At 45.7% G+C, this 15,028-nt stretch overlaps 1 protein-coding gene across 1 annotated transcript; it reads left to right on the top strand.

The window, feature by feature from the left end:
- The first annotated feature begins 4,550 nt into the window (after positions 1 to 4,550).
- LOC127297552 (disease resistance protein Pik-2-like) lies at positions 4,551 to 14,749 on the top strand. Its single transcript, XM_051327875.2, has 5 exons — positions 4,551 to 4,689; positions 4,844 to 5,253; positions 10,371 to 10,826; positions 11,842 to 14,036; positions 14,253 to 14,749. The coding sequence occupies exons 2-4, from the start codon at positions 4,850 to 4,852 to the stop codon at positions 14,000 to 14,002; spliced, it is 3,021 nt and encodes a 1,006-aa protein (XP_051183835.2). The 5' UTR covers positions 4,551 to 4,689; positions 4,844 to 4,849; the 3' UTR covers positions 14,003 to 14,036; positions 14,253 to 14,749.
- The last annotated feature ends 279 nt before the right edge of the window (positions 14,750 to 15,028 follow it).

The raw sequence follows: 15,028 nt of genomic DNA, 5'->3' as shown, positions 1-15,028 counted from the left end.
TGAGCCTTAACAAGGCAGCAGGGGATCCAAAGAAAAAGTCAATTTTCTAGAAATCATGGGGCCAAAAATAATCCAGGAAAGAAAACGTATATTGCACAGAGAGGATGACATATGGGTCCCATTTTGCAGGAGCGGTCTCAACGTTTCAAAGGTGGCAGGGGATCAAAAGAAAAAAGCCAAATAGCCAGAAATTAGGGGTCAAAAATAAATCAAAGAAAGGAAATGTTTATCGTTCAGAGATACTGACATGTGGGACCCATGTGCCAGCAGCGTCCTCAACGTTAACCAGGCGGCAGGGTATCGAAAGAGAAATGCAAGTAGCCAGAAGTCAGGGGTCGATTTATCGTTCAGAGAGACTGACATGTAGGACCCATGAGCCAGCATCGTTCTCAACGTTAACCAGCCGGCAGGTGATCGAAAGAAAAAGGCAAGTGGCCAAATATCAGGTGCCAAAAATAATCCAAGAAAGAAAACTTTAATTGTACATAGAGAATGACATATGTGTCCCATTTTGCAGGAGCGACAACAACGTTTTAAAGGCGGCAGGGGATTGAAAGAAAAAGGCAAATAGCCAGAAATTAGTGGTCAAAAATAAATCCAAGAAAGGAAACATTTATAGTTCAGAGAGGCTAACATGTGGGACCCATGAGACAGCAACGTCCTCAACGTTAACCAGGCGGCAGGGGATCAAAAGAAAAAGGTAAGTGGCCAAATATCAGGTGCCAAAAATAATCCAAGAAATGAAACTTTTATTCTTCATAGAGGATGACATATGGGTCCCATTTTGCAGGAGCGGTCTCAACGTTTCGAAGGCGTCACGGGATCGAAAGAAAAAGTCAAGGAGCCAAAAATCAGGGGGTCAAAAAAAAATCCAAGAAAAGAAACATATATCGTTCAGAGAGGATGACATGTGGGACCCATGAGCCAGCATCGTCCTCAATGTTAACCAGGCGGCAGGGGATCGAAAGAAAAATGCAAGTAGCCATAAATCAGGGGTCAAAAATAAATCCAAGAAAGGAAAGGTTTGTCATTCAGAGAGGCTGACATGTGGGACCCATGAGCCAACAGCGTCCTCAACGTTAACCAGGCGGCAAGTGATCGAAAGAAAAAAGCAAGTGGCCAAATATCAGGTGCAAAAAATAATCCAAGAAATGAAACTTTTATTCTTCATAGAGGATGACATATGGGTTCCATTTTGCAGGAGCGGTCTCAATGTTTCGAAGGCGGCACGGGATCGAATGAAAAAGTCAAGGCGCCAAAAATCAGGGGGTTAAAAAAATCCAAGAAAAGAAACATGTATCATTCAGAGAGGATGACATGCGGGACCCAGGAGCCATTAGCGTAAACGGCTCGATCGAAGAACGTGAACGAGAGGGCGCGATCGAAAAGAAAACATCTCTAGAGACGCTGCCATCTAGGCCCTACAGCTCTGGCGGTACCGATTTGCGTTGACTCGGCCGGCGCACCCGAGAATTCAACATGCACCACGTCCCGGGCCACCATGGGCGATGTTTTTCCCGATTCCATGGTGCTAGATGGCCTCAAAAATGAGAAAGAAAAGTTTTGAGATGCACCACGGAGAGAGCAAAAATTGTCGCGGATGGTGCATCAACAACCACGGCTCGACTTGAAATTCGTCGGCCATGGAAACTTTTCTTGTAGTGATCGTCATCCCGATACTCGTATGGCTAATATTGAACAAGACCGTTTTGTTCCGTGCCAAAAGTCGATGTTGTTTAGTTCCCAAGAAACGCCTCACACTGCCTTCACCAAACCACCCAAACTTGATATTCTATCCCCGAACATAGTGTGTGTTGTGACCATTGATGCGGTGAAGGGAATTGTTCCCAATTATAATAAGAAGAGGAAACGAAGTAAGAAGGTTGCGCCAGAATTCAACAGCCAGCCTGCTCCGAAACTGACCCGGGTTAAGGAAGATAGATTTCAATGTGCAGATATATCATGTTGCGGGTGAACCCATCCTTCCATTTGGTATGCTCAAATCCTTAACAGGGGACCTTAGTAGTTTGCATGATGATGTACTGATAATGGAGAAAGATCTCCTTAAATCGAAGGATGATCCAAACTAGCCGGTTTTCTCAGTTAAGGTGCCAACGGACTTGGGCTTTGTTGATACATCCCCCGCGGACGTGTTCTTCATGCGGTTTAAACACATCTTTGACATGTTGCACATGAAATCACTCGATGACTCCCTGGTCCGCCTATATGCTATCCATCTAGCCCACTTGGTCGCGAAAGATCAACTCGAGGACATCGCGATAAGTGACCCCTACTACATGCATGAACACCAGCTGATAAGCCATGAGGGCCGTGTAGTCATGATGGAGTACATCAAAGATTTCATGGTGAAGAATAAGAAAAAGAAAATCATGCTCCTGTAGCTATTTGCTAGCCAACATAACAAGTTTTACTACACTTCAATCATTATTTTGAACGTACGTAAACGGTAAATTTGAGAACGATGGTCTCTTTGAATTGTTTTTGCGTACAGAACACTGCATCATCATCGTTTTGTATCCGGAAGTTTTGCAAGCCGTGTTTTTGGATTGGTCGAGGATCAACGACCCGAAGAAAGAGTACGGCGAACTCAAGAATGTTCTCGATGATGGTCTCTGTGGCTTCTTCATGAAGGGAGGCTGCCTAAAAAAACAGTACACAGATTAGGAAAGAAGGCGTTCAGCTACAAAACCGAATTTACCTGGCTCAAGCGGCCGCCTAAATGTACGAGGGATGTGTACTATGTCATCCTTCATATGAAGGACATTGTACGCCATCACCAAAAACTTATGACGCTAACTCAACTCGAGGAATGGGGGCAAAGACAATGCGGACCACACTGTCGAAGATCTCAAAGCTGAGTTATGTGGCATCCAACAGAGTCTTGGGACAATCATCTACAAGGATGTTCTTTGACGCGAATGGATGTTCCATGGCGGCAATCCAAAACGATAGGACATAGTTGATCGCTTAGAACAGCAGGGTGACACCAGGGAATTCAACACGATAGGTGGCATTCTCCCATTTAAGGCGAAATCGATCAAGGCGAAATCGGTTAAGTGAAGATGCACTCATGGGGTGTAAACTTTATTATGATCTTCTGACTATGATCTTCTGGTTTAAACTTATTTCCCATACTATGAAATTGTGATGTAAACTTTATTCCTAAACTTATGATGCTTTTGCATTACGAATCATGCATGCTTAATTATGTTGCTTTGTATTGCGAACATTTTTGTTGTTGTTGCCTAATATTATGTTTCATATTATTTATGGCTTGGCTTATGCATGGCTTGGCTTATGACACATCTATCTTGGGTATAGAAATGCCGAAGAAGTGGTATGTCATGTACCAAGGTAGGGCTCCAGGAGTGTACGATGAGTCATGAGTGGGATGACTGTCTGATGCAAGTGAACAGGTTCAAGGGCAACAACAATAAAGGGTACAAGAGCAAAGCAGTAGCGGAAGCTACATACATGAAGCACCTGTTAGGGGAAGAGAGGAAGGAGGAAAAGAGGAAGAAGAACGGGAAGAAGACCATCCTAGTCTCTACAATGTTGCTTGTGATTGCGGTTTTGTTGTATGTGATTCTAATGTATTAGATGCATGTATCTACATGTATACTAACTTGTGTATTATTGTGATGAACTTGATGTACTATTTTGGTACTCCATTGAGGATTAATTAATGTGAATAGATTATGTTATGCATATACCTGTTTAAATTGCTTAAATTGCTGAAATAAACAGGCGCGAAGAAGCAGAATTGGTACCCAGTACCAAGTAGTGGTAGCGGGCAGGCTAGGCACGTGGCCAGTACGACGTATCAGTTGGGGGCGGGCACACACGACTAATAGATTAATAGCAGCGGGCGCAGCGGGCACGCGACAGGTAATGGGATTACTAGTCGCGTGCCCCAGGACGCGACTACTGTCTTAATAGCAGCGGGTGGGTGGGGCACGCGACACGTAACGAGTTTACTAGTCACGTGCCCCGGTCCTACGCGACTATTAGGTCCTTACCACTGGCGAGATACCAGTCGTGTGCCAGGGCCCGCAACTGGTAGTCCAATTTAGCATGCGAGCGGTAGGCTTTTTCCTACTAGTGTAAAAAGCCCGCCCCCACCCCACCCTAAGTTCATTGATCGGTTTCCGATTCGCTGGATCCTTGTCCACCGGGGCAGCCTAGGGTTGCCATGGCGTCGCGAGGTGGTGTGGGAGAAAGAGGAGTGGAACCGAGGAGAAGGCGGGCCGGGAGGAAGAAGAGAGGAGGGAGACAAAGGGATAAGGCTCCTTCCTAATCCTAGGTTGGCCCGACACGACGCTCGCTGAAGGAGCAATCCTGTCCGCGTAGTGTACAAGCTCGTAGCTTCCAGTGGCTTTCCGCTGCAATGCGTCATGCATGAGCTGTTCATGTGTGACAAGTCAGTCAACCTCCATTGTTGCACGTCAATTTCCCTCCCACACTAGGTGCTGAGAAGTCTTTCCTGTCCACTGGTTATATGGACACAGAAGTCCCTCCACAGTCCGCAGATAAGGTGCGGTGTGTGGCCCGGGATTGACTGGCGCGATCTGGTTGTCCATAAGATGAGGAGAACCGTACGTAGCTCCAGTATCGCATCGCACCCCACTATTCGCAACTGCTGGGTGTGTGGAATCTAGCAAAACCAAGGTAAGGATAAACCACTGTTTAGTACGTACTCTTATCATTTTTTTAGACAAGGGAACATCCTCCGCAGTTCTCTTTATAATTAATGGTTTGTACAAGGACGTGAAACCAATGATCGGAATCTCTGGCCTTCGCCATTGACTTCGCCTGCATGCAGGGGAAGATGGTTGGGGCTACGGCGAGCGCTTTGATTGGAGCGATGAACCTTCTCCTCAGCAAGCTCTCCACCCTACTGGAGAGGGAGTTTGGGAAGCTCGCGGGCGTGAAGCGAGATATCGCCTTCCTCAGAGACGAGCTGAGCAGCATGAACACCGCGCTGGAGGCGGTGTCTTCGGCGGAGGAGGTTAGCCCAAAGACCAAGAACTGGATGGGTCAGCTTCGGGAGCTATCCTACGATGCTGAGGATTGCATCGAAATTTTCATGCAAAACCTCGACAACCAAGACTCCTATGGGACTATGTGGAAGGCCTTTCATGGTCTCATAACCCTGTGGAAACGTCACAGTATAGCCGACGAGATCGCTGTGTTGAAGCAACGGGCTGAAGAAATTCACAGTAGGAGCAAGAGGTATAAGTCTTTTTATTCATTGCACGTGAATACTACTCCCTCCATTTCAATGAATAAGGTGTCCTCGTTTTGCGTGTTTTTTTGACTAAAAATTACTCTAAATATGTAAAGATTGTTGGTATAAAATTAGCATCACTGCAAAGTTCTTTTCAATACGAATCCAACGATACTAATAATGTACAATACAATCAAAATTTTGTTACTCAATTTTTTCAGTTAAAATTCGTCTTGAAATACATGTACGTCTTATTAATTAAAACAGAGGTAGTAGTTGTAGATGCACTAGCACCGAGCACATCTGCAAGGAGCAGCCCAAGCCCAAAGGCAGCTTAACCGGCCCATGCATCGATGCCATCACCAGGACCTGATTGATATGATGCCTGTACATGCGCTTGTATGCTGGGTGCCTGGGTATGCTTTCCCATGCTGGGTGCGTGCTGATGTGTGTTGCATCGAAAATAAGTGCATGGTAAGAGGGAACATATGATCTCACCGGTAAGAGCATCTCCACCGGTGAGTTCTATAGCAACCCCAATAGCGATCTGAAGGCCTGGCGCGATTTTTGGGCCACACTGGGGCGACCAAAACTAGCCGTCCAGTTTTGGAGCCAGATACAATCGCATGCAACACTGTGCAGGCTCCTTCGCACGTTTTGCCGAACGGGCGCGCCATGTCGGATGGAAGCCCTCGGCCCCGCCTGGCAGTCTAAAGCTCGAAAATTCTACTTCTACTCCCTAATTCCCTTCCTCTCCCGCCCGCCGCTTCATTTGTCCCGCCCTCCTATCCAGCTCCCGCCCGCCTCTCTAGCTCCCGCCCTCCTCTCCCAGTGGCGGTGGCATCAACATCCATGCCGGCATCGGCAACACCACCTGTGATGGAAGTTGCACCGCCGCTCACGCCCTTCCTTTGATCCATTTCGCCATGAAGCCCAAGTTGTTTTTTGGTAGACGGACTACGATGACAGCGAGTTGATGGCTGGATTTGGGCCAACATTTGAATTGCTACTTGCAAAATTTCAATCAAATTTCTATCCCTATTTGCTAGATTTAATTTTTTTGATCAAACAATCCTATTGGAGGTGACGGATTGGGGTTGCCGGTGCGGGATAATCCTCTCCAAGTGGAGGGAGCAAATACCGGCATGCCCCACAGCGCACTGCCGGCGCACTTGCCGGCGCCTATTTGGGGCGCTGGTGGAGATGCTCTAATAGTAGTAGTACAAAGAACCGCATTTTTGGTATAATTTTTTTTCAAGATAAATCATGCACCTACATGTAGCCTTGATACTTATGCGTGCCAATTTTCGGGGAAAAATATGTACGTGATTGGCCTACACAAAAAATAGAAATACCTAACATGCACCATAAAATTCTGCAACTCAGAATGTTTTTCTGGTACTTTATCTTTTTTGCCCAAGTTACATGCTTTCAAATTTAAGTTTGTAACTTAGCACACATATACATGCCATCAACTACATGCAAAAATTTAGCTGGTACTTTTCCGATTTTATTTAGCATTTATTTATATTTACTGTTCATGTGGGATTCAGAGTAACCATGTTCCAAAAAAACCGCGACGATTTATTCCCCTACTTGTCCAGACGGTGTGGCTGTCGAGTGTTGTTGACAAGGTGTACTTGCACTTGTACGGCCGTTGATTCTAGTAGCGGCACTAGCTAGTCGAAGTAGATGACCAACTCCTAACAGCGCGTTTGGCAAAACTAGGGAAAAGGAATGGGAGTTTAGAGGGAATTTATTAGGAGGTTAGATTGGGAAGTTCATTATTATTCCCATTCGGCCATTCCCTAGCTTGGCGTGTGATGGGAATTACCGGTGAGATTATCTTTTTTGGTGCGCGCCCGTGTGTGTGTTTATCAAGTTTTTTGGATGGACAGTGCTAGGAATTCCCCGGCGATTTGATTTCCCAGCCCCAGGTTTCCGTGCTGACACCTGTCCTTTTTCTGCCGGATTTTTTTGCTTCAGTATAGCAAAAATAGTTCACCTACGAAATAAAAGAAAGAGGCTGAGCTATTGTAACAAAAACGGATATCGTCGGAGACATCGACGGGGAACTCGCCGAAGAACTCACCGGAGACATCGCCGGAGACCCCAAGTAGCAAACATATTTTCCATTTGTAGCAAAACTGTAAAAATGTTGTAGCAAAAAATTGTGCTATTGTAGCAAAACCAAACTTATCGGATACCTCGCCGGAGATCTTGTAGTAATAATTTCGTAATAAGGTAGCAGAACAGCAGAACAATTTTAGCAAAAGATTTATACTATTATAGCATCGTCGTCAAACAAAATGTAGCAAAAATCCAAATTCACTGGAGACGTCACTAGAGACATCGGAGCAAACTATTTGTACTATATTATCAAAACCGCATAACAAATAGAGCAAAAAAATCTACTATTGTAGCTCCGGCGCCCGCGCTGTCCGCCCCGGACGAGCTCGCGGCCGCGCTACGCCACCTCTCCGCCGTCGACCCGCTCCTTTCTGCCGTCATCGCCTCCACCTACGCCCCCGCCTTCACCTCAACCCCCTCATCCCCGCCTTCCATACCCTCGCGCGCTCCATCCTCTACCAGCAGCTCGCCACCTCCCGCTGCAGCCGCCATCTACGCCTGCTTCCTCGCCCTCCTCTCCTCCGCCGCGGGAGCCCCCGACGGCGTGGTGAGTCCAGCCGCAGTCCTCGTCCTCGCTGCCACCGACCATGACTTCTCTCTTGTGAGATTTGGCGGGATGCACGCGGTGAAGAAGGAGGGGTTGGCGGCGGTCATGAAGGCCTCGACGGTGCGCCGGCTAGCAGTGCAGAAAACGGCGGCGAGAAAATAGGAACGCTGGAGATGGAGGTTGGTGGGATGGGGAATTGGTAGGCGCTGGGCAGAGATACAAGGGGGTTTGGCTATGAAGTCCCATTCCCCTACCCTATTCAATTTTTGTATCCAAGAACCTATCAACGGATGTTAGGGCATCCCATTGGCCCGATCTATTTCAGACACCAAATGTCCGACCTATTACAGATACCAAATGTGTCTTTTTTTGTCTATTTGGGTTGGGTGACGGACACTAAATCGGCTGCCGGCCACATGTGTCCGTTTGGATTGGGGGCAACTCCAAGAACTCGACGCATAATTTTTTCGTTTGGCCACCGTAATTTGACGGCCAGAGTGATTAACATCTTGTTGCTACTTCCCACCGCAGATTTTCATGCGCGCGAACTCGATTGCTGCTCGTGGGCCCATTCATGCGCATGCTCGGCCGTTCTTGGTCCACTCAGCTATAAAATGGACGGCGCTGCCGGCTAGAAGGGCAAACCCTAGAAAGCAGCCATGTTAGACCATAGTCGCGCCTAGAGCCACCTGAGCGAGACGGCGTGCACCCGCTACCCGGTCGATGAGGCGGCAGCCGAGATCGCCCTAGGGCGGCCTTTGAGGCGGAGGAGACCGTCGCGTACGCCTGCGAGGACGAGCTCTACGGGCCGTACATCGAGGGGATGAGGGAGGAGGAGGAGGCTACGGCGAACTAGGCAGTCGTCGAGGAGATGGGGGAGGAGGCGGAGGCCACGGCGAACTAAGCCGTCATCGATGAGCCAGAGTGGGTGTCCTAGGAGGGGGAGGACGTGGCGCACAACGAGTGCATCAAGAAGCGGGGCCATTTGGTGCAGGCGGCGATGTTCCACGAGATGGCGGCATCGTCGCAGATGCTCGTCAACGTGAGCATCCTAAGGGCATAGGCCGACACTGACATGGCGTAGGCACATGCGATGGTTGCTGAGACCCGACTGCAGCTCCGGGAGTCGCAGGAGGCCCTTGCGTTCCATTGCATCGGGGGTGCAGCCACACGCGCCCGTCGAGCTAGGCGAACTCGAGGACTACGTAGTGCACGTGAGCGATGAGCAGTGCGCTCTGCTCACGTAATTCGAGACCATCCGGCGTGACGCGGACCACCGGCAGCAGATCACTATCGCATCGCAGGTCGGCTACGACCGGAGGGCGACGGCCAGGCAGGCGGCCCAGTAGGAAGCCGTCCAAGTATCCGCGTCGGAGGCCTTGCGTGCGGCGCGCGAGCAGGTGGTAGCAACGAGGCGCCTTGTGCAGCCACGTGTGGACAGGGAGATGGATGAGGCGGCGGCGGTGATGGCAGGGCCAGTGGAGGCCGTGGCGAGGGACCAGGCTCCCTACGACGCCAACATAGAGGCGGCCTTGCTAGCGGAGAGTGCCCGCTCTAACGCCGCTCTGGCGGAGATCCAGGCGCGGTAGAGGGTGGAGGCGGACGAGCCTGAGCTCGACAGGACGGAGGTCCCAATCGCCCAAAGGGGGCTCCTGTCATTGCAGTGACGGCGCCGGTTCCTCAGGGCACACCGACGACCAGTAGCCCGTACGAATGCGAGTAGCCCCGGCCGTGATAGGGCGCGCGACGACAGGTAGATACTGCCGTCATAGATTAGGTTAACCATCCACTGTAACCATCTCTGTAAAGATATTTATTTTGGCCAATAAATATTTAACGAATATCTCACTAACGGACAAGTCCATTAACAACTAGCGAGGACAGCAGAACGTTCACGTCACGTCCGCGCCGATGTAATTTCAGCCCAAATTTAAGCCACAATTGAATCGCCGCGAACAGATTTATTTTTTGCGTTGGACCGCTGAGCTAGAGTTTTGCTCCCCGCCTGTCCGGGGAAAGCAGGAGATGTCCGCTTGCTATACTCCCATTCCCTTGCTGCAAATCCCCCAAACAAATACGCTTCAAGTGTTGCATCTTGGGGTCATACCCAAGTCCCCCGTCAGGGTCCATTTTGTGTAAACTTTGTCGTCAATGTCAAATTTGACATATTTGCCCACTTAAAGGCCATAGTAAATAACTTTCAATTAATTACTATACGTTACATGAACTCTCTCTCCGATACATAATTAGTGAGGGTGGCTGAGTACAACTATAGTAAAAAGTTACACTAAGCCACCAATGCTTATTATAGATTGGAGAGAGTATTTTTTTTTCCGTAACATTGCACAGACATTCAGCTAGCTAGTTTAATTTATTATATAATTTATGTAGATGAATAAATATATCAGGTGTGCTAACCACTGCCTGAACTACTCAATGCTTCAGGTTTGAGTTCAATATGACGTCCCCCTCCACTTCCACTTCCACTACTAACGCCATGTCTATCGACCCGAGGCTGCCTGCGCTTTTTGAAGAGGCGGATAGACTCGTCGGTGTGGAGGCCTCGAAGGATGAAATAGTGAAGTGGCTCACTCAAGACATCAAGAAGTGGAAGGTCATTTCTGTTGCTGGATCTGGTGGTCTTGGTAAAACCACGCTAGCGAATCTGGTATACAAGGAAATCAAAAGCCTTTTTGATTGTACGGCTTTTGTATCCGTGTCCCAGAATCCTGACACTAACAAGATTCTTAAGGATATACTCTTGCAAGTTCTAGAAACAAGCAGCCATGCATCGGCTGATCAGCGGAAGCTCAAGCAGACAATAAAGAGTAAACTCGGCCTGGGACCAATACAAGATCTTACACTCATATGCATGATTAGAGAATTTCTAAAAAACTGCAGGTACGCAAGTGCACTACTCCTAAGTTTACATACTTGTATGATTCTAATTAAAGGTAATTAGCTTAATTAGTTTGTCTCGAGCTATATGCTCCATTTCCATTACTACGTATAGATTTCAAAGACATCCTTGTCGGATTTTTTTAAGATTCGAAAAGTAGAGAGGAAAATGAAATTGTTAATTTTTTTTGGGTTTGTGGCCATGTCGTCTACCATAAAAAGAATGTAAAAAATTGTGGCAACATAGTAAGCCTAAGAAGGACACATACCACCTGACTGGGATGGAACCTTAGGAGGAAGAGGAGATCGAGAAGAATACTTTAGTCGAGAGAGACTAAATCATTTCTTTCATGATTAAAAGGATATGGTACATGGAATATGTAGATGTACACCCGATATTTAATTTTTTTTTTGATTTTTTTTGACATTTAACCAAAGTGGATCTACGATAACCTTGTTGTGTTTGTCCTGAAAGTACAAAAAGCTATAAACATCCTACATCTGATAGTTCAACAGAAAAATCTATGATGCTTCTCACATGCATAGTTACTTAGTTATTTGACAGTTTGCATGTTCCATCCAAGGAGAGAATATGGCAAGGATATTTCTTCTTATTAGAGAAACACGTTTTAATTCTATAATTGGTTTTGAATAATTATATCCGGACTTCGATTCCTCTCAAGTGCATTATTATTTGGCTTTTACACTTACTACCTCCATCCCAAATCTTAAGGCTTATATTATTTTTTGAAAGTCAAACTATGTGAAGTTTGACTAAGCTTTTACCAAAAATCATTAACATGCAAAATACAAAATTAATATCATTAAATAGATAATTAAATATATTTTCGTATGGTATCTACAAAATATTATATTTGTTGATAGATTGTTCTAAAAGTTTGGTCAAACTTTACTTAGTTTGACTTAAAAAAAATATAAGCCTTAAGCTTTGGGATGGAGGTAGTAATATTGTATAGGCCCCTTCCTAATCCTTCAATTTGCACTAATCGGTTAACAGGTATCTTATTTTAATTGATGACATATGGAGCAAAGATGCGTGGGAAGCCATGAAATATGCATTTCCTGAGAATGATTATACAAGTGGGATAATGATAACTACACGCATAAATGATGTAGCTAAGCATTGTTGCTTCCCACAAGAAAAGTATGCTTACTTTATGAAACCCCTTACAAGTGTTGACTCCAAGAGGTTATTTTTCAAAAAACTATTTTTAAGTGAGGAAGAATGCTCTCAAGATTTGAAAGAAGTTGCTGGTGAAATACTTAAAAAGTGTGATGGCTTGCCATTAGCTATAATTAATATAGCTAGCCTACTGGCAACCAAAGCAGCTAGTCGGCAGGAATGGAAGAGGGTTCTGGAATCTTTTAGCTCTCCACTCAATCAAGACTATGAGGTAGATGTGGTTAAAAGGGCAATCTCCGTTAGTTACTATGATCTACCTCATCATTTGAAGATTTGTTTGTTGTATCTAAGTGTATATCCCGAAGATCATATAATCGACATTGAACAGTTGATATGGAGATGGATTGCCGAGGGATTCATTATCGGACAACATGGTCAAAATCTGGATGAAGTTGGAGAAAGATACTTCAATGAGCTTGTCAACAGAAATATGATCCAGTTAGTGGAAGCCGACATAACTGGCAGAGGGATTAGTTGCCGTGTCCATGATATCATGTTGGAAATCCTCATATCCCTATCATCTGAAGAAAATTTTGTTACTATAGTGAATAGCAAAAAGTTGACATCTTCAACTAGCAAGACTCGCTGCCTCTCCCTCCAAGGAAACTGTGAAGAGAATCAGGCATGGCTGGGCATCGGAAACTTTTCTCATGCCAGGTCACTCAATGTATTTGGTGATTGTATGCAGCTTCCACCGCTCAAGGGCCTTCAAACTTTGCGGGTACTGGATCTACTGGATCATTCATATTCAAGGGAGGATAATGGGCACATTGAGAATATTGTTAGTTTACTTCAGTTGAGATATTTATATGTATGTCGCCAGATCACCAAGGTCCCTAGAGAAATTCAGAAGCTACAACTACTGCAGACGCTAGACCTAAGTCGCACATATGTAACAGAACTGCCTGCAACCATTGTACAGCTAAAACAATTGGTGCGGCTGTTCGTGCCTGGTGAAGTAAAATTCCCAAGCGGTATTGGCACCATGAGGGCCCTGCAGGAGTTGTGGGCGTTAAATTGCAGAAGCAACTCTGTAAATATTGTAGTGGAGCTAGGTAATTTAGTCAAACTGAAGAAACTAGCCATAGTTTGGGATTTCAATGAAGAGTCTTTGGAGAATTACAAAAAATCTTTTGTGTCGTCACTGTCCAAGCTAGTAGGAAGCAGCCTCGAGTGTCTATCAATCAGCAGCTCGATGCCGTGTCGCCAAACGGATTGGTTGCTCAACTCATGGTGCCCTCCTCCACGCAATCTCAACTATCTTAATATGGGTGACTGGTTCTCCATCAAGATTGATCGGTTGATTCCCTCGTTCTCCAGCCTAGTATTCCTCAGTATCAAAGTGGTACATATGGTTGGTCGGGAGTATCTGCAGCCACTCAAAGAATTGCCAGTCCTGGTACACCTCATACTGCAAGTAGGTTGTCCAAGCAGTGAGGAACTATTTTATCCAGTAAAAGTATACACAAAAGCATTCACCATCAGCAACGATGGATTCGAGAGTCTAAAGAGATTTGATTTTATCATGCCCATTATTTATGACCCCATCCGAACAAACCATATGGGGTGGCATGTGGAAATTCAAACAAGGCTTTGTGGGCCTTTGATGTTTGAAGAAGGCGCAGTCCGGAAGCTACAGCTGCTAAAGATCGAATGCCCTGGAGGTTATATGTTATCTTTGGAAGGTGTTGGCTCTGATTTGGGCATCCACCACATTAAATCTCTCCAGCATCTGGAAGTTTCCCTCCTTTGTTCGGGTATGTGGGCTTGCGAGGTGGATCCTGTGGAGGCAGCAATAAGAAATGCCGCCACTCTCATTCCCAACCACCCCAAACTTGAAATCAAAAGAATTGGCGAGGAAGATAAGAAACAAAATGTAGAGGTGGGGGAGAATATTTTTGAGCGAATAGCGAGGGGGCGCACGAAGGAGCATAAGTTGATACCAAAACAAGTAAGAAGATGGTCATTTAACTAGCTAGCTGTCTCATTGTCCACTGCAACATCTAAAGGTATTCACCACGTTTCCCTTCTTTCCTTTTGGCCTTCAGAGCTTAACCATGCTTAGTTCTTCAATCAATGTATAATCTTAGCAAAATATGATCAATTGATCAAAATACCTCCTTTTGGTATTGCTGGCAGTGTATATAGTTTGCTCATGTAGATTCCTCAATATATAGTGGACTACTCTTGTCTTCAGTTGCCTAATGCTCTGCTTGTTTGTTCAGCAAAAGGCAGTAACTCTTGTGCTGCAGAACAGGGACAAGTTTCTCAGAAGCAGTCATCCATTTTTCCAACTACTGCTCACTTCTCTTCTGAAGAATCACGTATCAAGCCAGGGTGTGTATTTCCTCAGAGAAAAATCTCTCGGTCAGCTACCCAGCTTTGACTATAAAGTTTGGCGTACGAATCACATGAATATGTGAACTGAAGGATGCTCTCAAGATATGGAGTCCATGCCTCTTTTCTTGGTGAACTCCACCGTGCGCATGCGGTATCATGGATCTCTGTCCATGAATTCTCTTACTATACGGTATCATGGATCTTCTCAAATTGTAAAACCAGCAAGACATACCATTCCTATTTGATTAAGTAGTAACTCAATGAGAGCTGTTATGTATTAATTGACATCTCCGTCCCACATTTATGTTTCGCTGCCAATTATGCATGACACTTCTGTATTTATAGTGACATTCATTTCTTATGGAGTTCTACTGTACTACTACCTCCATCCCGATTTATTAGTCCCGCGTGTATGCCTAGATCGTTAATTTGGAGATGGATTTCTTTCACTATCATGTGTATTTTTGTTGTGTCATCACTGCATTTATTGGTCGAGACCATAAAATGTACAATCGTTTGTGCTTGTTTTTAGATAAAAGATGCTATATTAAACTCATAACTTAGCATCATGTTGATACAATTCATAAATTTTACACTAACTCTACGTAGATGTACACAGCTAGAACAACCATGTGCACTTGCAGGCAACAATGATCTTCAT

The sequence above is a fragment of the Lolium perenne genome, chromosome 4 (assembly GCF_019359855.2).
Source record: "Lolium perenne isolate Kyuss_39 chromosome 4, Kyuss_2.0, whole genome shotgun sequence".
Taxonomy (NCBI): Eukaryota; Viridiplantae; Streptophyta; class Magnoliopsida; order Poales; family Poaceae; genus Lolium; species Lolium perenne.
This window is presented reverse-complemented; position numbering and strand designations above follow the sequence as displayed.

Excerpts from the sequence above, each read along its gene's own strand:
- LOC127297552 (XM_051327875.2), top strand. The coding sequence starts at position 4,850 with ATGGTTGGGGCTACGGCGAGCGCTTTGATTGGAGCGATGAACCTTCTC. Across the intron at positions 5,254-10,370 it reads ATTCACAGTAGGAGCAAGAG|GTTTGAGTTCAATATGACGT; the intron begins GTATAAGTCTTT and ends TCAATGCTTCAG. Across the intron at positions 10,827-11,841 it reads GAATTTCTAAAAAACTGCAG|GTATCTTATTTTAATTGATG; the intron begins GTACGCAAGTGC and ends ATCGGTTAACAG.